General features: G+C 43.1%; 2 protein-coding genes across 3 annotated transcripts in view; one reads left to right on the top strand and one right to left on the bottom strand.

Moving 5' to 3' along the window:
- Positions 1-42: 42 nt before the first annotated feature.
- rnf2 (ring finger protein 2) lies at positions 43-13340 on the bottom strand. Its single transcript, XM_082513002.1, has 9 exons — positions 13262-13340; positions 9084-9180; positions 8808-8968; positions 5849-5931; positions 4773-4905; positions 4593-4692; positions 2593-2765; positions 2291-2480; positions 43-1716 (listed from the first exon to the last, which is right to left on the bottom strand). Exons 2-9 carry the CDS (start codon positions 9168-9170, stop codon positions 1615-1617), a joined length of 1029 nt encoding a protein of 342 aa, XP_082369128.1. The 5' UTR covers positions 9171-9180; positions 13262-13340; the 3' UTR covers positions 43-1614.
- An 8045-nt stretch (positions 13341-21385) lies between these two features.
- The window catches only part of LOC309693616 (ADAMTS-like protein 2), a 62213-nt gene continuing 58143 nt past the window's right edge, over positions 21386-25455 (top strand). For both annotated transcript variants that reach the window (XR_014272681.1, XM_082513015.1), the window contains exon 1: positions 21386-21576. Coding sequence is in view for 1 of the 2 variants with exons in the window: in XM_082513015.1 (XP_082369141.1) it covers positions 21484-21576 (93 nt within the window). In the remaining variant the exon portion in view is untranslated. The remainder of the gene's footprint in view (positions 21577-25455) is intronic.

Raw genomic sequence — 25455 nt, 5'->3', positions numbered from 1 at the left:
TCCTTTTCCCACCATCAGTGAAAACAAGTTTATGACATGACACAGGCTGTACTGACAGTTTATTCCCTTCACATTCTCATCAACACATTTCAGTAATCACTCACAAGTAGTGTCCATGCAACCGAGCATGAGCTCACGTTAGCACAGCTCAAACTCTGCACATGTTTGTGGTTTGTTGAAATGTACCAACTGGCAACCAGTCTGAACACAAATTGACAAAGTCACAACATTTACGGTACACGTTTAGACTCGCACTCACTCAGGAATCACCCTTTCCGTGGAGTTTCTCTTCCAAACACTCAGGAACCTGACTGCTGGGTGGAAAATGAAACAAACTGTATCAAAGATTTCTCCAGGATGTGTCTGTGAGAGCAACGAGTTAACCTCCCTGTGATGGACAGCCACCCTCAGCAAACAGGATAAATACTGTAAAGGTCAAACTGTCCAAGCCTCCGATCACACATACTGTTACAAAAGACATTTATAAAAGGATGAGCGATAGAGAGCAGCCACAGATATTAGAAGACAGTTTGTTCCTACAGATCAGGGCAACTGAGATTCTCCAACTCAAATCAGGGTTCATAAACCAGCTGTACACGTCAACTTTGTGACCGTGACAAGACGACCAAATCTGTTGGTTTGTTTCCATTTTCACGTAAACTAACAGTCACACGTGGCAAGATTCTCTTCCGCTTATCAGGACTGCAGGGATGCTGGAGCGTATCCCAGCTACCACAGGGCGAGAGGCGGGGCACGCCCCGGACAGGCCTGTCTCAGGGCGAGCGACCATTCAAACCTGTGGGCCATTCACAATCACCAGTTACCCTAACCAACTGTGATGTTCTGGGAGTACTGGGAGAGAACCACACAAACAAAACACAGCAAGGCTGGACAGTGGAGTCGAACTCAGGACCTAACCACTGCACCACCGTGCCGCCATAATTATATATAGAAGAGTGTTCTAACAGAAACACATTTCAATGCAACACATATTCACATTGTGGCTTTTATTTACTTCCATGCATGTCAGATGCATCGTACATGGCCCACTAATGCATGGCAAACTGTTCACAGGCATTTTAACAAAGCGCATCATTCTGATATCCTGGAGGTCACTGGGAGTGATCGTGTGCTCCTACACTGTTTGGACAGAGCTGGTCCTGGTTTTTAAGGCCCTAAACCCAGCCACATGTCACCCATGTGATGCAGGGCGGTTTCCAAAGTCAAACAGACCCACGAGTCCCGGCCTAAAGGCCATCCAGATGAAGACAGTATACCATGTGCTTTTAACTTCACGCTATAGATGGACCCTGGATTTGTTTGGAGAGAATCCACAGTTACTGTCAGCAGCCCAGTCTGTCGGCTGCTGTTCTGATCTGCTACATCATACTAAGATAGAAACAACACGGATACAGATAATATAAAACAAGGGGTTTCTTCTATGTACAAGAGTCCTTTTGAGGGTTTTAGTCAACCCTGTCATCTCCTTCAGAAATACACTTCTGCTCTTGTTTCTGTGTGCCGCACAGGTATCCATGTCCATGCATTTGATTTTCCTCTGAGTGTGTGTGTGTGTGTGTGTGTGCGCACGTGTGTGTGTGTTTTCCTGGCCGTCTACTTGTGTTCTTTAGTAGGGGCAAAGTAGAGCTCCATGGGTTTGTTGACCTTCCAGTACTTTTCACTGACCAGTTCCAGGGAGAAGGAACCATTCAGCACCTGTGGACAGAGTTCAACACGTCATTTCCCAAACACACTGAATCACACAGTATTTTGAATGTAGCCATTGAATCTGTTGTTGTTACTGTGAACTGTTTTTGCACATAGAAAAGCTAAACCTGCTGTCTCACCTTTGTGCACATCCCTTTACAACATCGTACGTCTACATCAAATGTGCCAAGTGCCAGTGTTTTACATCATTTCCTCAAGGATTAAAAAAAGGGAATAAGTGGTTAGCACCCCCTAGTGTGGTGCCTCGTTGACTACAGCCAACATGAATTCTTCCACTTTAAAAATAAAACCACAAAGCTAAACCTTGGTATACTAATAATAATGCTATACTATATAACTTGTTTTATTTTTGTGCCAGCCCCTAACACTGTAAGAAAAACATGGGTTGGAAAAATTAAAACTAATGGCCACCAGATTATCATACTGTGGGTGCAAAAAGTCTTCCGGTCTTACAGAAGTCTGTGGGACAACAGCCTTCAGTCCACGTCTGTGTGGATCACAGTGAAAAAGACAGGATAGCTATATGTTTAGTAAAGCTGAGTGTGTCTGTGTGGGTGCTCACAGTGAACTGGTTTCCAGCTGTAGGTATGTAGATGGTGTACTGTTTCTCTGAAGCTGCCTCCACATTAACAGGACTGGCTTCAGCGTTTCTCCTCAGCTCCTCCAGAGCCAGTCGCACAGCCAGGTATTTAGACAGGTGATCCACTGTGGCGTTACCGGATGTCTTTATGTAGCGAGGGACAAACTCCACACTGTGCAGACACAAAAGCACTCGTGTGAATATGTGCAGGAACTGGATTTTCAGAGCTAACGTAGGGTGTGTATTATATTGAAATGGATGTGTCAGCAGCAATGTCTGACTACCTGTTGTGACCGTCATCCTTCTCCATCAGGGTGGGGTGTGGCCTAAAGACCAGCTCTATTTCACTGGCACCACCATCAATCACCGAGTCCCCGCCCCCGTTCTCTGCAGCGTTATCCATGTCCAAACCGCTGTCGTCGCTTGTCTTGGTGCGCTTGATGCTCGGCCCGGCCTCCTACAGAACCACAGTTAAAGATGAAGAGAGATCACCCATCCTAAAAATCACTGTGGTCCTCACACTCGTGTGTTCGTCTCTTTGCCATTAGTACTCGGATCGACTCGCCACGCTTTTCAGGGTTTCCCATTAGATAACAGCTCCTGGTACCAGTAGGGATGGGTACCGGTATCCGGTGCCATTATGCCGGTGCCTTTTTTTCCCCTGAGATGTCATACACTTTGGATTCTAGCCAATCATTTTACGTTTCCGAGGATAGTAGGCGGGCCCAGGTACGTACGTTCTTTTGAGCAGAGCTACAGATTAAAAATGCCCAAAGCGAAGCGGTCAAAGTCTGGCTGTACTTCACAACAAAAGATGCAAACTCAGCAGCCTGCAACAAGTGCTTTAAGCTGATACTGTCAAAGGAGGTAACACCTCGAATCTGATGAAACACCTGGCGACGGGTTTTTTTTAAAGCCGAGAAATGCGCCGTATTTGATAGCTTGCTGCGAGACCTCACACCGAGCGCATCTACTGCGGGTGTGGTGCCTGTTATCGGACCCGGAGTTAGCAATATCCCCCAAAAACCCCAATAGCCTCCGTAATGTCTTTGTGCCTGCGGGAGGTCGACGGGTATAGGGAAGCACTGTATAAGGTTCCCGTTATTGGTGTTTGGGTGGTTGACCGGGACGGATTTTCTCCTGTCACTTTCTCGTCATCCCTGACGTGCTCTCCGTTGTTGTTTTCCCGCTAATTTTAGCATCACACGGCACAGCTTCTGTATCACGTGGTATAAGGCTCCGCCCTTGTCATTTGTTGAGCAGGAAGAGTGAGCGCTTGTTTTCATGCAGATTACGTCCCGGATCAAACTGCGGTACAATCGGCGTCTTTTTTTTTCTTTTTCTTTTTAAAAATCGTTGTCATTTGGAAATGAGATCGCACATAAGTATGAATCGAGATCGCGATTTTCTAACGATTAATTGTGCAGCTCTATTATCTGCTGTAAAAAGCCAGGACAGGAAAATCTCTTCACGTTTTTCTGTGTTTGATCCTCAGTTACTTTGACACAAAGACATCTGCTGTGATGCTCTGATGAAGTCTCACAGTGTCAGCTTTGTTTTTATACACAGACATAAATGTAAGGAGATGTAAATGATCAGAATTATAATATTTCCGACTGAGTAAACACTGAATCAATGGGGACTTTGTGATTCGATGATAGAAGTCAGTGATGATACCCGGCCCTAGTCATGCTCTACATGAAAAATAAAGAAAAGGAAGACAAAGACGCCAATGCCTCTGTTCCAGTAGTACCTATTGGTAAATGGACTGATTCTTATAGAGCGCTCTTCTGCTCTCCCGGAGTACTCAAAGCGCTCTACACAACATGCCACATTCACCCAATCACACCCATTCTCACAAGCACTTTCTCTATATGCTTTCTAACTACATTCACACACATTCACACGCCGATTGATGCGTCGGAGAGCAACTTGGGGTTAGTATCTTGCCCAAGGATACATGACATGCAGACTGGAGGAGGCAGGGATCGAACCACCAACCTTCCGATCAGTAGGTGACCTGCTCTACCTCCTGAGTAACAGCCACCCCAAATCAACCTAATCCTAATCAACTACACTCGGCTTAGGTTGTTTTCCATTACAGCTGAGTCAATGTGGGTGAGGTTGTTACAGCAACACGGCCTGAAAGTTCTGCGTGTAGCTTGTACCAGGTAATAACACCTAATGGAAAATCCTAAAATCGAGTCCAGTTGAATCAAACAGGTACACGTGGAAAAGAGGCTTAAGCGGTACACAGAAAGCATCCATGTATACCACATCATACCTGGTTGCTGTGGACGGAAGCGTTGCTACAGTGGGAAGAGTCTCCATTATCCTCAGCTCCACTGCCGTTCTCCACTGTGTGTCTCTTACCACGCTGTAGTCTGACACAGAGGTAACTCGCATTCATTGAAATGGACTGAGTTTAATGTGAGTATTTGGAGCATTTGTACACGTCCTTTACCTGGTCATAGCCTGTATCTTCAGCCCTTCTTCTATGCTGTGGGATAAGGCTTGCTGGTTGTTGTGTTTGCTGATGCGGGCCAAAACTCTTTCCTGGTGGGCTTCGTACTCGTCACGGCTCGGGTAAATCTTACCTGAAAGTAGAAAAATGCCACAAAAGACTTCACGCACCATGTCCACACGTAAATAAACAGGAAATAACTATGTATAATATATACACACACATGTTTTCAGACTGTGTCTTACAGGTCTGAAAGTACACGTATATAACAATTTGTTTTTACATAATGATCCAATTACAATAAATTAATGAAGGCTGTGTTTAAAAAACATTTATTTTGTATTATGTTTCTCTACAGAAAACTTGAGTATGAACCAAATAGTGATTTTGGAGAATTGTTGATTGTAGTGATTTCATACTGTGCTGTAATCATCATCATCTGATTTTTAAAACTGAGAAAACTAAAGAAATGATTTTTGACCTTAGGATGTGCACATGACTCAGTGGGGATTGATGGGTGTACGACACAGCAGGTTAGCTCATATGAATACTCAGGCATCTATGTGGATACCTTTTTTTAAATGGAAAGGCTGTGTTGGGTTTTTCTGTGAGAAATTAGCTCGAAGACTACAAAAAGAACCAGTCTCTCCAGTAAAGATATGAAAAAGATTCATCAGGATCATAAAACTGTTAATGATCCATCCCATATCTTTTCTGCAGTACGAGCCGTTACTCTCAGGGAGACGGTACAGAGCAAAGAAAACAAAGCAGCAGAAAGTCTCGTTCCTCCCTACATCTGTTGCACTTTTAAATAAGCACTTGGCACTATTTAAACCTCTGGAGCAACATCGCTGTGTAACTGAACACTTGCTGGCGTCGTGTCACAGGAATCAAAGGTGTATTGATGAATCTATTCACTTATTTATGGATTGATCTTTGTTGCTGCTTTCATTATTCAAATGCTGCCATGTTTCTTCTTCCACAGTAATGTGAAAATGACACAAAATGTTCTTCCTGCAGGCATAAGAAACCATCAACATGTGGATGTAAAGCACAACTTTCCTGACATCACTTACTAATCAGAGCATCAAAATTGGGGTCTGGACGCAGCGATCTCTTGGACACCAGCTTCTTACGACAGGTAGGACACTCTTTATTACTGCGGAGACAGCAAACGGCATCAGTGCCACTTCCACATGAACAACAGGTAATCATGCACAACATCTCAGTTGTTTTCTAACGTCTGTATCGGTGTTATGAAAGCAAAACTCATGACCTGTGAAAGCCTGAACAACAACAGACGAAGTGACAGTATGTGAAAACAGCATATCAAAAACAAGGAAAATTCATACCACACTGAGGCCGTGCTAGCCCATCAGCATGAGACGATGCTCGGACTGTTACTGTGCATCTGCATGCCTAATGCCTATATCTGTAAGTGTGAGTGGAAGCAGGTGCTGTGACTGTAAGATGGTCACTCTCACACATCAACCTTCAGGTGAGAAGCTTTGGCTTTTTGAACCAGTCTCACTGCTGTATTATTACTATGCTAATATCCTGTGGGGTAGGTGCAATGTGTTTTATTAGCCATGTTTTAGTGCCATTAAAAGAGAGAGTGGATTTGGAAAGAGCAACTCATTGATAAAAAGTTAAAACTAATTTCCTGGGCTAAATTTGGCCGTTAACTCTGGCCTTTGAATAAAGCTCGCTTCAGCCAATACCAATCATGGAAGGCTACACAGGCTTCCCGACAGGCTGCACAGATGCTCCGTGACTTCACTGCCGCTAGTGCTGCACGATTTTGCATAAAATGAGAATCACGATTTTTTGGTTTAGAATTGAGATCACGATTCTCTCACAATTCTCTTTTCCAGTATAAATATTTATTGCACTTATTAACTGCACACCAACTTCGTAACAGTTGAGACTGAACATAAAAACAATAAATAAACATAAAAACAACAAAATGTTGTCCTGCTTGAAATTCCGTCTCCACCGTTGCTCGACGCTGCGTGTACAGAGCAGGTAGTGCAACAATAGAAAAATAGTTGTGGGACGGCACTGTGTAGCGTTTGTCTAGGGTGTTGATCGTTTTCCTAAATCCCTCGTTTTGCACAGTGTTGATGGAGCCATATCTTTGGTCAGGTGATAAGTGATAGCCTCCGTAATGTCTTTGTGCCTGCGCGAGTTCGACGGGTATAGGGAAGCGCTGTATAAGGTTCCCGTTATTGGTGTTTGGGTGGTTGACCGGGACGGATTTTCTCCTGTCACTTTCTCGTCATCCCTGACGTGCTCTCCGTTGTTTTTCCCGCTAATTTTAGCATCACACGGCACAGCTTCTGTATCACGTGGTATAAGGCTCCACCCTTGTCATTTGTTGAGCAGGAAGAGTGAGCGCTTGTTTTCATGCAGATTACGTCCCGGATCAAAATGCGGTACAATCGGCGTATTTTTTTTTTCTTTCTTTTTTTTAAAATCGTTGTCATTTGGAAATGAGATCGCACACAAGTATGAATCGAGATCGCGATTTTCTAACGATTAATCGTGCAGCCCTAACTGCCGCCCTCTCTGTCCAGCTGTGACGGTCATATTACTCAGGTGTAGGGCTGGGCCATATTATACCGTTCACGGTAATACCGGTATAATGTTAGGCAACGATAGGAAAATGAAATATCGCGATAGAATATGAGTGAAACGCGCATGCGCAGTGCCTTTGTTTTCATACGCACATGGCCGATTGTTGAGTGAAACAGATGAACCAGAATTGGTTTGTAAAAATGGTGCAACTTCCGTGATGTGGAACTGGTTTGGTGTTTGTCCGTCAGATACACGACAAAGCACATTTTTTTGCAGAACATGCAAGCGGCCGTCGTATTTGTCGGACTAAGATGCTCTTAAATCTGGGAGTAATCTGGGTCCTAAACTCTGTATACTTCAGGTCAAACAACACTGCAGCATCACTTAGAGTTAAAAACTGTCTAAATTCTTTCATCTTTAATAAAACGATCAGCATTACTGCTTTACCAGGTGTAACTATAAAGTTTAACTTCCAGGCATCCATGAAAACAAAAGTTATTACATTTAACGGAGTTAGAAGTTAGCAGGAAGCTAGCGGAAGTTAGCTCGCTAGTTTCGCTAGTTACCTAAGCATGATATAGCATGTTCTGACTGAGAGATTTCTGAAAAAAATCAAACGTACAGCTCTGCTATCACTTCCAACATAAATGAAGACAGGAAACTAAACAGCAGTGACGTTTGTAGGGTTACTGAAGTTGGGCTAGCTGGTATATAATGATGTGCTACGTGATCGCTAGCGACACAGCTATGTTAGCATAACATAAACAGTGAAGCTGGAGGACGAACACTAACACGTGAAGGTTCCTCATGGTTAGAGACAAATGCAATCGCATGGCAGGATGCTGTAAACGGACCAAACTTCAGTCAGGAGAACAACTGAGATAATCCATCCACAATACGAGGTTAGTCATTAATATACTGCAACAACATGGGAATAGAGCAGCTGCAGAGAATTCAACATTAATGAATCAATGGTACAGAAGTGGAGGAAGCAAGAAGAATGAGTTTAATAAAGTTTGATTTATCTGACTGCTTTGTTTCGCTTAATGTGCCTTATAATCCCGTGCACCTTATGGTCCGAAAAATGCGTACTGCACACTGCAGTTTAATGTTGCAAAGCACCTCTTTTTAACTTCAGTGGATATTATACATGGTTATGCTCAGGATATGTCAGCCCATTTCTACTGGAAATGCCTTTGGGTTAAACTTTCAGCAAGGAATTTGCATTTGCACTGTTACATTTTTATAAAGCTTTAATGTACATAAAAACCAGCTTCTTGTTTAAGTGAAAATAAATGGAAGGTTGTCTTTTTGTGCTAGTAATGTTGTGGAGTTGTATTTTGTCTCGCATCAATTATATCGTCAGTTATATCGTTATCGCAAATTTTCAAATATATATCGTGATAAATATTTTTGGCCATATCGCCCTGCTCTACTCAGGTGTTCCCGTGCACTCACCCAGATCTCAAAGCTGTGATGATGCAATCAGCACAGAAGCGATGCAAACATTCTTTGGTAGTCATCGTGTTCTTCAGCATGTCCAGACAGATAGGACACATAAGTTCACTGTGCAAGGACCTGGGTGACACCGCTATTTCCAGGCCATCTGTGATAGCCTCCTGTGGCAGAAGCAAACACACAGACTGAGGTTAGCACCAAGACGAACCAGGCCTAACAATCACAAACACAGCCGTGCCACAGGCTGACTGATGATGAGGTGGTGTTAGTGATTACCTGTGGAGTCCTCTGTAGCTCGTACAGACTCAGCTCCCAAGTCTTGCTGAGGGGTTGGACCCCATTGGTCTGAACTGTTTGAGTCATCACTGAAACTCTGAAAAACAGAAAGGAAAAATGGAGACTCTTCTGCAAATCAATGATAACGAGTTATTCACTCCAAGTTAATGGTAAGCACAGCACACTTTCTATTGTCACACATAAACATGTAACCTGTAATGTCAATGAGTAAAATAAAAGTTCAGCAATGAACCAAAAATCCAAAAAGGAGAACAACCAGAAAGAAAGACAAAAAACTGGTGGACAGGGAGTCGGGTTGGTGGGGGGTGTGGGGGGTTGGGCGGAAAGGGAATGGGACTGGAAGTCAGCCAATCAGAGAGCAGAAGACCAAAAGGTCTCACTGCCCGCTGACCTCTGTTCACCGTGCTGGATTCACAGCGCACAGGAAGCCACGATTTGTTTCCTTCAAAGCTTGCTTTAGCACATCAGCGCTGCGATTAATGCAGAAGTCAACACGGACGCACAAACCCTTCATTCCTCATGAGCAGCAGCAAAACTTTTTACCATAAACGCACTGACATTAGTGTTAGCGCTGGCATCTGACACAGTCCAGCTTCTCACCCAGTTTGTCCGACTGGATGAAACACAGCACTGTCAGAGACATCACACTGATCCACGGTCTTACTCTGTACTTTTTTTCTATTATAGTTATTTACTTATACCTTTCATAGTAAATTAAGCTGCCAGTAAGTTTATATAGAATTAGAAAACAATGTGTTTACAGTGTCTATTTTATAAAATCCCCATCTAAGCTCAGAACAGAATAGGAATATCCTTTATTGTGCCTCATTGGGAATATTCAGGTGTCGCTGACAGGCAGACATGCAGATTAAAATATTGTTTTAAACTTGTGGGTGCTGACTTCTCTCAGACTTTAATTCAGGACTCTTGGAGGGACTCGTCTCTCTCGCGCTCTCTTTATAGTCTCCATTCATGGAAAGGACTAAGAGGTTTTTATACTTTGCAGACTGAAGCAGCTAAAGTCACTGCACCAGTAAAATGCATTTCTTGGATAGCAGTTGGAAACATCGCCTTCAACAGTATTTCATTGTCATGTTATCATTTTAACAAATGTAACTCTTTAGATGTAATAGGGTTGTTAGGAAGCTTTATGGTCTTGTTTTATTTAGACGTAGGGCTGGGCGATATGGCCTAAAATCCATATCGCGGTATAATTTGAAGCATGTACGGTAACAATATATCTCACGATATATTCTTTTCTTCTGTATACTGTATATTCCGCACTATAAGGCGCACTTAAAATCCTTTAATTTTTTAAAAATCGACAGTGTGCCTTATAATCCGGTGCACCTTATGTATGAATTCTGGTTGTGCTTACTGACCTCGAACCGATTTTATGTGCTACAGAAATCTGTCAAAATGTTTTAGTACGACTTTGGTTGCTACGAAGCCGCACCGCTTGATGGATTGTCGGAGTATTACGGCTGCCGTAATCAGGAGCCTCGCGGAGTAATCTGGGTCCAAAACTCCGTCCTTTTCAGGTCCCAAAGTCAAACAAACACTGCGGCATCACTGAGAGTTACAAACTGTCTAAATTCTTTCATCTGTAATAAAATTATCAGCGTTGCTGCTTTACCAGGTGTAACAATTAAGTTTAACATCCAGGAAAACACAATTTATTAAATTCAACGGAGTTAGAAGTTAGCAGGAAGTTAGCTCGCTAGCTGAGAAAATTAAAACGTACAGCTCTGCTATCACTTCCAACATAAATGAGGACAGAAAACTAAACAGCAGCGACGTTTGTAGGGTTACTGAAGTTGTCGAAAACCTTAGACAAAAATAGCAGCTTAGAGATTGGTCTAAAATTGCCAAGAACTGACGGGTCCAAACCAGGTTTTTTTAGAAACGGCTGGACAACAGCTTGTTTAAACGAATGAGGAACAGTTCCATTTGAGATACTGCCATTTACAATAGCGAGGATGTTAGGGCCGACTGTCTTCAGCACATCTCCGAGAAATGGCGTAGGTAACACATCCAAGGGGCACGTAGTTGGTTTCACGTAGTTGGCATTATTATATCAGAAAGATGGGATAATGAAACTGGTTTAAATTTGGAGAGAATGAACATGCAGGTGGTTCAGAAGGGTCGTGGGATGGGAGCGGGATATGTGCGCTGATATTATCAATTTTTTCAGTAAAGAACTTTTGAAAATCCTCAGAAGTGTGTGAGGCAGTCAAAGATATCACTATGACTGTCGCCCGGCATAATTTCCACATGATATTGTTTGCAGCCGCTGCAACGCTTTCGACCAAAACAGGTGCAGCTTGATGACAACATCAACATGCGCTATCGCGGTAGAGCGGTATAGCCAAAATCTCAACTGTTGGCCAAATTCATATTGTTTCTACCGTATACCGTTTATACCGCCCACCCACATTTAGACGCTTCAGTGTGATCCTTAAAGGAAACCCATCTATGAAATGATTATGAGTGGGTACCATCATGACACCTCGGACACACAGAAGCCCTTGTATACTTCTCACTGGTATCCACACAGGTACTAATACCCCAGTAATCGGCTTGGCTCAACTCAACTCGGTTTTTAGGCTTTTCCATTGGGTGTTAGAACCTGTTACCAGATACTTTTTTAGTACTTATTTGGCCAAGCTATCTGAAATTGTGTCGTCAACAGACTGCCATCAATGGGCTGGTCAATAGAGTCGCTCGATGAGTCACGACTCCTTCGCGATAATCCAAGCCGAAAGTGGACAACAAGGGAAAAGGACACACAAAAAACAACACTGTGGTGTCTGACGAAAAGTCACACGCCAAACAGCAGGCATTTCACATTTCACGCAAACAAATGACATCACGGGGTCGCTATAACGACTCCACGCAGATTAGGTGGTACTCCACTGAAAAATGGAAAATAATTTCTAATTCTTAACTGAGCTGATGTGTTTGGTGCTCACGACACACAGGGTTGTGTAACCTGGGCATACGGATCACTCCTAATAACAGTTCGTCTATGTACAGATAATACAAGAAACCAGTGTTATTTGTGTTATATGGGGCTGTTCTGTTGTGGGTCTGAGAGGTTTGTCTAGTCAGAATGTTATACTGTATATATGTGTGTCTGTCTTACAGTGTACTCTCGTAATGTAAAGAATAGCTGCTGCAGATAATGGAGACCTTAATAAGTTTCAAGTTAGACTTCTGTGCCTCCCTGCTTGGCCTTATTTCTCTGTCTTGTCTGCTGCGTATCATTTGGGTGTTTGCAGCTTTGCTCCTTATTACCTGTTGGCCTCTGTCTTTGTTTTGGTTTTGCCCGAATAACAACATGGCAAAGACTACCCAAAATGCATTGCGATACCCAGCACTAAAGAGGTGAAAATGGGGGTGGTTCACATAAAACACAACGAGCGGTTTGAAAGGCAAGCTACACAACCTTTCCACATATGAAGAATAAAATATCAATAAACACAGTACAATGGGACGTAAAACGGGGGCTGCGTTGACCAGTACATTACCATGACGTGTTTGTACCGCAATCATTAATCTGTGTCCATAAACAAAACCCTGTGTGCAGCACACATTCAAATTAGACACGGTCTCTACGGCTGTTAGCGTGTAAACGGGTTTTCTCAAACGCACAGGCAGCTGAGTCGACTCTGATATTAATTTTCCACCAAGTTATTAGTGTTAGCTTATCAACTGTTGTTCACGGGCAGACCTCGAGCACAGATTTCAATGAACCCACGGTGCTCGGCTGCTAACCACGGGCTACCGAAGAGGCTAGCTGCTCCTCGCAGCGCTAACGCCAGAAAGGAGCTGAACACAGACCGTGACAAAGACCGCACGATCGTGGCGGACACTCATCTCGTTTCCATTTAAATAGCACACACAATTACACGACGAGTTATTCAATAAAATACTCGGGACGGAGTCACGAATGTAATTTGTGGCTGTGACAGAGGGGAAAACAACAACAGACAAGAGCCGAGCACCGCTGTCCTGAGCTGAGCTGTGCGGCTGTCCAGCCTCCAGAAAACAGCGTGAAACAACCACAAACTGACGCCTGGAGCTTTTTAACCACAACTTCCCACACAGGAGCGAAGCAGGGATCCCAGCTGGGAACATCATTTTTCCATACTTACATTTTCAGTTGTAAGAGACGATCCAGCCAGCGCGTTTAGGCGAAGGCAATATGGCGGACACACAAGAAGCAACGTAACCTGGGAAACCGAGTCCTGTGCTGGAAGCCTGATCAGGTGACATCTGTACACGTCAATGACTGTAGAAGTCACTGCTACACACCCATCACCCAAACTCCCATCAAAATCAATAAAAACACTTTAACGGAAGCCAGCTTCACCTAATTATGGCCCATTGTCTTATTATATGGAAAAATGTGTGTCATGAGCCTCCAGCTCGCACTGGAGCGGTTCGCAGCCGAGTGTGAAGCAGCGGGAATGAGGATCAGCACCTCCAAATCTGAGGCCATGGTTCTCAGCCGGAAAAGGGTGGAGTGCCCACTCCGGGTCGGGGATGAGTTCCTGCCCCAAGTGGAGGAGTTCAAGTATCTCGGGGTCTTGTTCGCGAGTGATGGGAGAAGGGAGCCGGAGATCGACAGACGGATTGGGGCTGCGGCTGCAGTAATGCGGACGCTGCACCGGTCCGTCGTGGTGAAGAGGGAGCTGAGTGTAAAAGCGAAGCTCTCAATTTACCGGTCGATCTACGTCCCTACCCTCACCTATGGCCACGAGCTGTGGGTAGTGACCGAAAGAACGAGATCGCGGATACAAGCGGCAGAAATGAGCTTCCTCCGAAGGGTGGCTGGCCTCTCCCTTAGAGATAGGGTGAGAAGTTCGGCCATCCGGGAGGGGCTCAGAGTAGAGCCGCTGCTGCTCCACATCGAAAGGAGCCAGCTGAGGTGGTTCGGGCATCTGACAAGGATGCCCCCTGGGCGCCTCCTGGGTGAGGTGTTCCAGGCATGTCCCACCGGGAGGAGGCCCCGGGGCAGACCCAGGACACGCTGGAGAGATTATATCTCTCGGCTGGCCTGGGAACGCCTTGGTGTTCCCCCGGATAAGCTGGAGGAGGTGGCTGGGGAGAGGGAGGTCTGGGCCTCTTTGCTTAGTCTGCTGCCCCCGCGACCCGGCCCCGGACAAAGCGGATGAAAATGGATGGATGGATGGTGTGTCATGAGTTATAAGTAACAGTCTCATCATATTAATAAATAGTTTCTGATATATGATATAGTTAATCATGATTATGAAAAACCCACCTCATAAATATAAAATCTTGAATAACAAGTGTTTTTTTTTTTTTTTTTATTGGACTGGTGGATGGTGCAGTGGTAAATGGATTGGTTCTAATATAGTTATTCGGAACTTTACACCACCAACCTCAGTGACTTTTTCTGTGCCTGAGCGGATTCTGTCGAACATTCACACACATTCACACTCTCATGAATGCGCTGGGAGCAGCTCTAGGTTTGCGTATCTTGCCCACGTACACTTTGGCATGCAAGCTGGGAAACAGAGCTGCTGTGTGAGAAGGAACCTGTGACGCTTGTGTGCAGCCATTATCCAGACACCTTCCAGTGCAAACATAATAATATCGAAGCCCTGGCAGTTTTTAAAAAAAGTCATTATAAAGATGTGTATGTTAATATAACACAAAGTGTTTCTTATTCACAATGTCATCATAATGTCATCATTTTAAAGAATAATTTAGAGATTTCCTTATAACACAGCACAAAGTGCTGATTATGAAAACTTAAACATAAACTCCTTTTCCATATGTAACTGAATCAGAACAGGTGAAGCCAATTGAAAAATGTATGTTTCTTTATTTTGTATAGATTTTTTCTTTTCTTTGCTAAATGAACTTCTGAATATTGTTTACATGATTGAAATAAAATTAACAAACAAACAATAAACAATCATTTTAAGAGGTGTTTCATTATTGTGCCAGTTTCTTTTCTCTTTTCAGTGGCAGACGTGGACTTCCACACTTTTCTGTTTTCCCATCAGAAACAGATTTGAGTCTTGACTTGTTCATTCAACTTCTATGTCTGGTTACCACCAGCACAAAAGCCACAAATAGTTTTCCTTTTTATATTTTGAGCTGTGGGTATGAACCAATCCAATGAGCAGATACATGCATCTCAACATGATGATGAGACGCTATGGAAGAAATGAGGGTATTGTGTTAGGGAAACCCTCGGTCTGTCCAGGGGTGGTATTTTTACACCAAATGATCAGAAATACACACAAAGTCAGACAGAAACACTCTGATAAGGATGCATTTTTCTGTCTGCTTCACAGTCAGCCACACATCAGAGTCTTTAATTATTGTACTGGAACGTAGTTTTTAATCACTGCCACTAGAGGACATCAGTGCTCGAGGTTAGCCTGTCACTGATTTGCAGGGCAGTTTGCCAGTATGGGAACTATGCTCATGTCTATGTTAATAAAATAATTGTTTAAATACCTTTTAAATTACTATGCTTTAGTGTGAAGCAGGTTGAAATGACTGTATAAGTTGTGATATATTGCATAATACGTCTTTTGCTTTCTCACACATAGTGTATGGTGTTAGAGGGATTGGCCACACCCAGCTGGTACGAAGAGAAAGAGACTGATAGGAACTGTGAAAAGACAAGAAAAAGTAAGGAGAGTAATTGAATGGTTTTTAATTATTGTTTCAGATAACTAAAGTAAATATTAGAAAAAATAATATGTAGATATAAAATACACAAACTACACCTTTGAGGAACACTGAGAAAATAAGGCACTAGTTGTGTTGTTTGTACCCATTCTTATGTGTGGTATCAGTGAATGGACTGGTTAACACCGATTTGCATGAGCTATGGGGACTTTCAACATCCACACACTGTGTATTTTATGACCACACACAACCTTAGATGTGGCATGAGTCGTGGATGTCAGGATATCAGGACATGCCTTGAGGCGGATCTATTTCAGATGATTAAAAAAAACGAGGGGAAAAAGTGCAAAATGACACCAAAATGTTGACAAGTAGGAACAAAATGATCACAGAGATGCTAAAAGACAGCCAAGAAGAGCATCGCTAATTGTAAGCATGTTAGGGGGCTAAAACAGGAGGCTTGAGGCAGAGATGAGCTGTAAACCGACCATGTGTTTATTCACCAACATTAACAATGCCAAACCATAACACATAATAAAGCGATGCAGCCCAGTGGTGGGACATGGTTCCAGCAGCCTCTGATGTCAGTGCGCTGTTGCTAACTGGCCCTCGACCATAACCTCATCTGGGGTTACGTGCTAAACCAAACTAAAAACTGCAGGGATTTTCTGCAGGGAGAAAATGTACGTGAGACACAATCTTGTCACCAGAATACTCAGTTAGGATATAATTTGGCCCTCCTACCTATATGCACATCAGGTAAATATTAAAGTAATATTTCCCACCTAGGCAGACATTAACCAGCACTCACTGAAGGACTGCCAACAAGAAAAACCTGAAGACAAATAACCAATAAAAACACGTCAGACTTCTTCTATGACTGTCATCTTTTACACAAATGTCATGATTACTCATGTATGTTAATCTAGCCAAGCAATGAAGAAGACCTTCATTACACATTAAAAAGTAATAAATAACCATAAAGAAGCCCTTTTAAGCACGAGCGCTGGAAAACAACAGGGACCAATTATGTAAAGTCAAACTATGTAAAATCATCCAATAGTCCACTTCACATGCACCGTCAGAACCGTTTGGTTTACGTGCAGCTTGGATAGAGTGCTCAGGGGGCAGGACACATGGAAACCTTTGCTGTGAATGAAGGAGAAAATTACCTACACTGTTGTCTGTGCTGCAGGACATCACAGTTTCTGTTGGAGACCTGGTAGGACTCTGCTTCAGGCCAACAGCGTCAGACATTTTCTTCAATTCAGTGTTATTTATACAGCGCCAATTAACAGCAACAGTCACCTCAAGGTGCTTTATATTGTAAGCTAGACCCTACAATAATACTTCATTTCAGTTCATTTAGTTAATATAAGACAGTAGACATAATGAAATTTCATTTATTTTCAACGAACGGCAAGGTATAAAAGTACTTTTTACAAATGACACCAAAATAATAACAGTAAAAAAAACCAAACTGAAATAGTAATATCTATACTGATGTGGACTAGGTAATGTGTTAGTAAGGAAAGGATGCTAAGGCAAATCAACCTACAGAGGGCTGAATTTAAGGACACCCTAAAAATCAAAGTGGAATGATGAGTGGATGGTGTTCTGGGGGATTACCTCCCAAATCTGGACCAGGGCATCACCTCCACCTCCACTCTCCCACAAGAGCACTGGTATTGTTGTGCACAGTGTTGGGTAAGTTACTTTAAATTAGTAACTTAGTTACATTACTAGTTACTTCTATCAAAAGTAACTCAGTTACTTCAAGTTACTCGTTATTTTCAAAGTAACTAGTTACTAGGGAAAGTAACTTTGGCTTTACTCAGAATTCTCTTGTTAACGTGTTGCTAACGGGATACCCAGCCAGACTGCCAGTCTTCTAGCTTGCTTACTTGCCACAGTGCACTGTGCCACCTACCAATAGAAAGGAAAAGATAATGTGCACATTTCCACAAGAGAAATCCCACGCCTGGACCGTCGTTGACTGCTGCCATGATTCTAGCCTGCGTCACAGCGTCATGTGTGCTTTTTACATCCAACACAAAAACTGCAGTCGTGGTGCTTTCGATTGTACTCAGAACTCGGAAATTCTGCCTTCTGAATAGGAAGATGTAGGAAACACCAGACTGCAGATGAGCTGCATACAGGGCTGGACTGGCCCACCATTATAGGAAACATCATAAAGCCTTTGAATGAAAACAAATGCTGTTGTGACAGTGATGTGCACTGTCTTGTTGGTATATATGTATCAATCTATCAATCGTTTGTTGTAAGATTCAGATAATTATTTATTAAAAGGTAGACATTTTAAATGCGAATAAGAAAGAAAAGTATTTCTTTGTGCCCACCTCTCCCTGTTAATGCCCTATCTGGCCCCCTGGCAACACTTTCCTAGACCCGCCCCTGCACAGTTACCAGCTGTCAGCTACATAAAAAAAGGATCCTGGGGTTATTTATCTCTCAGAAACAGCTCATAACTTCAACTCATTCATGTTAACTAAAAGGTAAACCTGTTTCTCCATCACCTGTTCAGCTCTGATGATTCAGTAAGGACATCTCCTGGTTTCATCTTCATGTTTCCCTCTCACCACATATCCAAACCGACATCATGACCAGCAGCTTTACAGCTGTGGCTCCAGAAAACATCAGCTGATACTAGAAAGTAATATTAAATACATTCTAACAATAACTGATCAAGCTTAAACGTGCTGCTGTTGTTTAGCGCGACATCCGCTGGTTTCCTCTTTCTGGCGCAAAGTGGGCGATAAACAAACAAGAGAGAAAAGCCGATCAGCTGATCACTGATCAGTTTCATGACTGAAGTAGCAACAGGAGAGAGAGGGAGAGAGAAGAGGCAGCTGTGCAGCAAAGACACAGAATAACTCCAGCTTTGTGTCTTTTTCCCTTCTAGCTGAAGTCCGGGACAAACTGTGTTCCTTCTCAGCTCAATACGCGTAATATTTTCTCTGAATACGAGATGATTCTGTGTTTTTGGGGACGGTTGGCAAATCTACTAACTAACCTTATGAATAAAATAAAGTTCACTATCAGTAACATCATAGCACCACCCAGCTGTATGGAAACTCCGTCATGCTAGCTAGTAGCAGTACGAGTTATTGTAACTGACTGTAAAAAGTCAGCACAACGAAAATAAACTCCACCTGAACTTGGTTTATATCTGACCCAGATAGACTGCAGGTCATAACTTCTTACCTGAAGTTCAGTTCACCTGATACTCGGACCGGCGGCCGCCTCGGGTCTCTCCTCCTCCTGCGTCCCCTTTCCCTCCTCCACCTGCTGGCCTCCACCACTTGCTAATGTTACTGAATCTGTGGAAGCTCCGTGATAGCCACCACACAAAGTAACGAATAACGAGCCTATCTAAATCCCAGTAACGATTAACGCGTTCCTGATTTTGGCATAATAATTAGTTACCGTGCTCGTTACCAGAATAATAACGTAGTTACTGTAACGCGTTACTTAATAACACGTTAGTCCCACACTGGTTGTGCACTAGGAGGAATCCAGGACCCACCACACCAGCTTAGGGTCTGACAATGGGTCCAAGGATTTTTAGTCCATTTTTATTTACACAGCGCCAAATCACAACAACAGTCACTTCAAGGTGCTTTATATTGTAAAGTAGACCCTACAGTAATACATACAGAGAAAACCCCAACAAGCACTTTGGCGACAGTGGGAAGGAAAAACTCCCTTTTAACAGGAAGAAACCTCCAACAGAACCAGGCTCAGGGAGGGGCGGGGCCCTCTGCTGTGATTGGTTGGGGTGAGAGAAGGAAGACAGGATAAAGACATGCTGTGGAAGAGAGACAGAGGTTAATAACAGATATGATTCAATGCAGAGAGGTCTGTTAACACATAGTGAGTGAAGAAGAAACACCCAGTGCATCATGGGAATATCCGGCAGCCTACACCTATTGCAGAATAACTAAGGGAGGATTCAGGGTCACCTGGTCCAGCCCTAACTATATGCTTTAGCAAAAAGGAAAGTTTGAAACCTAATCTTGAAAGTAGAGATCACAATAGCTAATAGCAGTCAGCGTGCTAGCCTGTAGAGCTCTGCGTCTCTCCATGGCCTCCCCAGAGCATCACCGACCCACCATCAAACCAGTCATTCTGAATGATATTACAGGCAGCAGGTTGTTCTCCACAGCTTCTGCAGACCCTTCTATGTCTGCCACATTGTTTGGTCAGAGACATTCATGCCAGTGCCTGCTGGAGGTAATTTTGTAGGACTGGGAGTGCTGGTTCTGTTTCTCCTTGCACAAGGAAGCAGGAAGGTCCTGCTGATGAGGTAAGGACCTTTGGCTACGTTCACACTGCAGGTCTTAATGCTCAATTCCAATTGTTTGATCAAATCCAATTTTTTTGTCTGCTTGTTCACACGACAAATAAAAAGTGACAGCAAACGCGCTCTAGTGTGAACCTTCAAAGCGGCCGCATGTGCAAAAGAAGGCATCACACAGAACGCGCTCTGTTTGGACCCAGAGCAAACAGTATTGTTTGACTGACGGACATTACATTTGGCCTAATAATGATCCTGATTGCTGTCTTAGAGGAGCGGTGCTTCAAAGGATAGCTGCAGATTTCTGTCAGAATCTGCAGATTATACAGTACAAATAAAATGTTCACGTTTCTCCAACGTTGTCTTCCAAACAGTTTCACTAACATCTACACTGGATGGCCAGGAAGCGTTCACGATGTCTTATCGGGCGCTTCTCCGGCGGAGATAATTGGCGTTTTGTCTCGTGTCAGTGACATAAAAGACGGATTTAATGCGACAAGACCATCAAACAGCAGATGCTTTCTAGAACATCAGATATGTATCGGATTCGGTACCACATACGAAAGTGACCCAGGTTGGATTTGAAAATATCGGATTTGTGCCGTTCACACTGTCACACCATGATCAGATTTGATGCGTTTTCGCCTGCAGTGTGAACGTAGCCTTTGACTGCCCTGTTCAGCTCTCCTGGAGTAACTGGCTGTCTCCTGGATTTTCTCCTATGCTCTTGACTGTGATGAGAGACAAGCCTTGTGTCAGCGGCACATATTGATGCGCCATCCAGGCAGAGTTGGACTATTTTTGCAACCTCTGGAGGCTCACCTAATGCAGCCAGTAGCAACAATGACCATAACCAAATGGATAACTAGTGACAAAACAGTCAGAAAAGATGAGAAGGGAAAAACTGTCAATGGCCCCCCACACTCCTGTTTTGGGGGTTGTCACTGTAGTGCGCCTGTTAATTTCATTAACACCAAAGCAGCTGTAACTGAGAGAAGAGCTGTCAAAGAGAAAAGGTAATTATCTGCTTAATTTGCAGAAAACCCAGAATAGTGCATCCACGGTCCTCTGGATACATTGTTACACTGTATTATTCCAAACCAGATATCTGCATTTCCTCGCTTTTTAGGTTCCCTGTGCCACCCCGACTTATATTTCATGGAAACGCCCCTGCCTTCATGTCATGTAGCGGTCAAGAGTTGTGCTATCCGGGCAAGCAGATGAGTGTGCACATGCGTGCGTGCAAGTGAGAGCAGAAGGCGTAGCTACTTCAAAGGGGGGAGGGGGGGGGGGGGGTCGAAGTGGGCCACAAGGAGAGGAGCGAGGAGGGTCCGGAGGTAACGAGGAGGGAGGGGAAGTGTTGTAGGTCCCTGACATGAATGGACTATGTTCGCTAAAGGAATCGTAACTCTCCCGGTTTGCTCAATTCTCCTGCTTCATCTCCCGGTTTTCCCGCTAACGGACAGCTGGCCCGTTAAGGTAAATAACTCGGGTCGTCGCCGTTCACTTCATTCCGATCAATTCTGTGTCTGTTCAGACGTTATGAAGGGGGTCTTGGTAATTCACGGTTTTATCACCAGTTTTCGTATCAAGTTCGTAATTGATGCCATCCTCCGAGTCGGTTTATTAGTAACATGGCAATGCGCTCTCTGACGTCGAGCTTCCCCGTACAGGCGGATGGGAAGATAAGTCTTCCCCAGTCCGGGGAAGTCAGGGTTCCCCTCGACGTATCCGCGTTGGACTGTAAAGAGCCATAAAACTGCTCAACACTGTTCACATTAGACGGCAAACAGACAGCAGTGAAGTGACTTAAATGTTGCTTATGATCAAAGCAGATGTAACACTAGCTGTTGAAGCTCTCCCGCAATAACTGGTGTCATATACGTTCAAACATGCCCTGTATGATGTGTGCTTTATGTTTGAAGCCAAATGAAAAAGCGTCTTTTGTCTTCGGTGGTTCAGTGTTTGGGCTGTTCTGCCGCTTCCCCCATTCAGCTTTCCTGCTTGTTTATCACAGTGTGGCTAAAAACATCAGCTTCTTGAACTACTGTCTAATTCAAACAGATGGTTTGCTGCAAGAGTAGATCTCAAAATTTAATTTTTGTCTGAACTTTGTTCATTTACTAGGCTAACTACAGGTAACTAACGGAAACTTAATTAGAGCATTTTACAGTATGCAGTAGTTTCTCAGTAACAGCTGTGGTCCATACAGAGCATTTATTTTTTGAGTCAGATCCTCTGACTATAAATAAAAGATGGTCATAATAAGAAAATTACTCTTATTCACAAAAAGGGACTCAATGCTCTGTGGAATATGACCCCAAGCTGGACCCACAAACTCAACAGGAAAATGTTTACTAAAGGTCATAGATACAGAGGGCTGAGAGACATTTTCCCATGGACATCTATACAACCAGAGAGCGGTTTCTAAAGAGAATGTGAGTTTAAGACACGTGTGTGTTGGCTTCACTCTTCATGCCTAGAAGCTGCATATCCCTCTTTTATACTGTCTGGGCCATCCCATCGTCTCATATTTATTAAGTTTTAAACTTGGTCAGCAAGTTGCATCCGTAAACTGTATGGGTGCTAAGGAACACAATAATGGGATGCATGGGTTTCACTCAGTTAAACTACAGCATATATTTCTTGGATGAACCGTATCAGACAGCAATACATATCTGTAATATACAGTGGGTAAAATTAGTATTGAACACATCACCAATTTTTATACTTATAAAAGTGCTATTGACATTAAATTTTCAATAGATGTTGTCAACAACCCATCCAATCCCCACATGCTAAAAAGAAAAAAAAAATCAAACCATAGATGTCCATAAATGATGTGCAATGATGAGAAATGACAGAGGGAACCAGTATCGAACATGTTTACTGAAATGGATTCAATACGTCGTACAAAAGCGTTTGTTGGCTTCAATACGCCTGCTGTATGCAGAAACTAGTCACAGTGACAGGTGTGATTTTACCCGTGCTGCCACACAGTCCAGAAGGTTCCGGGTCATTCTAGCAGCTTTGGTTTGTCTCTCTGAACTGAGTTTGTTGGCTGTGTTTGGCATCACTGTCCCCTCGTTTCATCTTCATCATCCTGGTAGGTGGCAGCAGGTTTTTATCAAGACTCTCAGGACATTTTTCCACTCATCCTTTAATTATTTGAATCACAGTGCTGTATGCTGAAAAACAGCCCCACACCATTTGGTGTTTTGGGGGTGCAGTGCCGTTCACCTCCAAACATGGGGTGTATTCTGGCATCCAGAGGTCAGTTTTGGTCTCATGTGACCAGACTCTACTCTCCCAGTTTTTCCCAGGCTTGTCTAAATGTTGTTCAGCAAACTTTAAATGTACCTCATTATGTTTGTGCTTCATTATACTTGCTGTCCCTGTGTGGAGACTGAAACACTGGGTGGATTGAGAGTTTACTGTTGGTCCCCAGATTGTGGAATGGGTTGTTCCTGTTAGATTGGCCCCAGCAGTTGCAGTTTTTAAATCATGTTTAACCTCCAAAGACCCAAACTCTTTCATGGCATGCATTTTTAATTTTTCTTTGCTATTTGGGTTGATTGGGACCTAAAGAATGTAAAAACAAAGAATTACCAATTCTTTTTTTTTTTTTACCTAATTTTTGTTTTTGAGAAAAATGAGATCCACATATGAGGACATTTGTTTCAAATTTTGATAGCACAGTGGCAGTATAATGTCCTCGTGAGTGGATATCAGGCCCTTGTAGAGAAAAATTAAGTATTTTGGTCTAGATGTCCCAAAATGTGATGCCCACATATGTGGACGCCAGGTCATAGGAGGTTAAAAAAAAAGCCTTTGGATTTCAATGTGAGTACTACTGTTAGCGTCCAGGTAGTTTTAGTCAGTTTTTTCATCAATTTTAATCTTTTGTACCCTTTTTAAGACTTATGTTTATGTATTGTACATTTTGTGTTTTTATTTTTCTGTTTTGTATTTTTTGTCTTCTTTATTTGATATGTGTTTGTGTATTTTATTGTGGAAAACTGGAAAGCACTTTGGGTAACTAAATTCCTTTAAAGTGCTCTATTTTAAAGTCAGTCACCAGAAGTCGTTAATAGCTTTACGTATCGGGCAATTAAGAACAAACTGAACAGGATCGTCAGAACTGCTGGAAAAATATTAATCAGCAACAAACTTCATTGGATAAACTGTATCATCAGGCTGTTTAAGGAAGGTCCGGTTTATTGTTGCTGACGGTGAACACCCTCTTTACTCTGACTTTGAGTTAATGCGCTCAGGACGATGATATAGGACGCCTGTCTAGAACAAAAAAGTTGTATAAGGCGTCATTGAGAATATATAGACTTGAATGATTGCCTATGTTGGATTCTCTCCAACAACCATAAACTGCAATATTTGGTCCATCTTTGTAAAGTTTTCCTGATTATATCTCCTCCACGTCACCTCCAACTCACGGGTTATCATCCAGTTCCAGGCTTCTTTACCCATTTAAAAAAAACTAAATCAAATTAATCTCCTTTTTCAAAACGTCCTTGTTTCCTGTCTTTCTAAATAGCAGCTGCTCACCTGTTAGGACACCTAAACTTTGCCCTGTGCAAAAATCCACAAGCTGCGCTTTTAACCATCTCTCCTTGACACAGTCACTCTGGACAGATCTTCTGAAACTGAACGGCAAGTCTGGTAACTTCTGCTCACCAACTGGAATGGAATCACTTTCTTTTATCATGTTCAGCTGTCCTACCCTGAGGATATTCAGCTCTACACACATGCTGCTCTTTCTGCCAGATTTGGGGATTATTATAAAATGCACCTAGTATTCAGTGCGGGTTTTTTATGGAGCCATGAATGGTCAAAAAGATCCATTCCCATCCACTGAGACAACCTTGCCACCTTAGACCAATTAACAAAGGCCAAAGAAATTCCCCTTCCATCATGAAGCTGTCAGCCACCAGTTCTTACTCAGAACAGATCCGTTATCATTCCACCGCTGTCTCCCTGTCTCGTCGTTCAGAGCCTCGGCCCTCATGCAGAGGCAGTCCCGATGCAAGTACCTAGATTTTTGGCCACAACATTCGAGATCTAAACCCCAGCATTGCAGAGCTCATGAGCCTTTTCCAAGAAGTTATTATCAACAGCCTTGCTCCTGGACTGAAATCAATTTTTATTAATTTCACTACCACTTTAAACTTCTTTAAACTTTAAACTTCTCTTCCCATCCATCTTCGACCTCATGCTGTCTACCTCTAACTTCGGATCTTTCTGTTATTTTCATGCTCCGTTACAGATATGCTCACTGCTACCTGGATTCATGTGCTGTTCAGAGTTTACCTCAACGACGACCAAATTCAGTTCAGATCTTTA

Source organism: Aulonocara stuartgranti (assembly GCF_965226115.1).
Source record: "Aulonocara stuartgranti genome assembly, chromosome: 18".
In the NCBI taxonomy this organism is placed as follows: domain Eukaryota; kingdom Metazoa; phylum Chordata; class Actinopteri; order Cichliformes; family Cichlidae; genus Aulonocara; species Aulonocara stuartgranti.
Note: the sequence above shows the minus strand (reverse complement) of the source record. Positions and strands in the feature narration are given on the sequence as shown.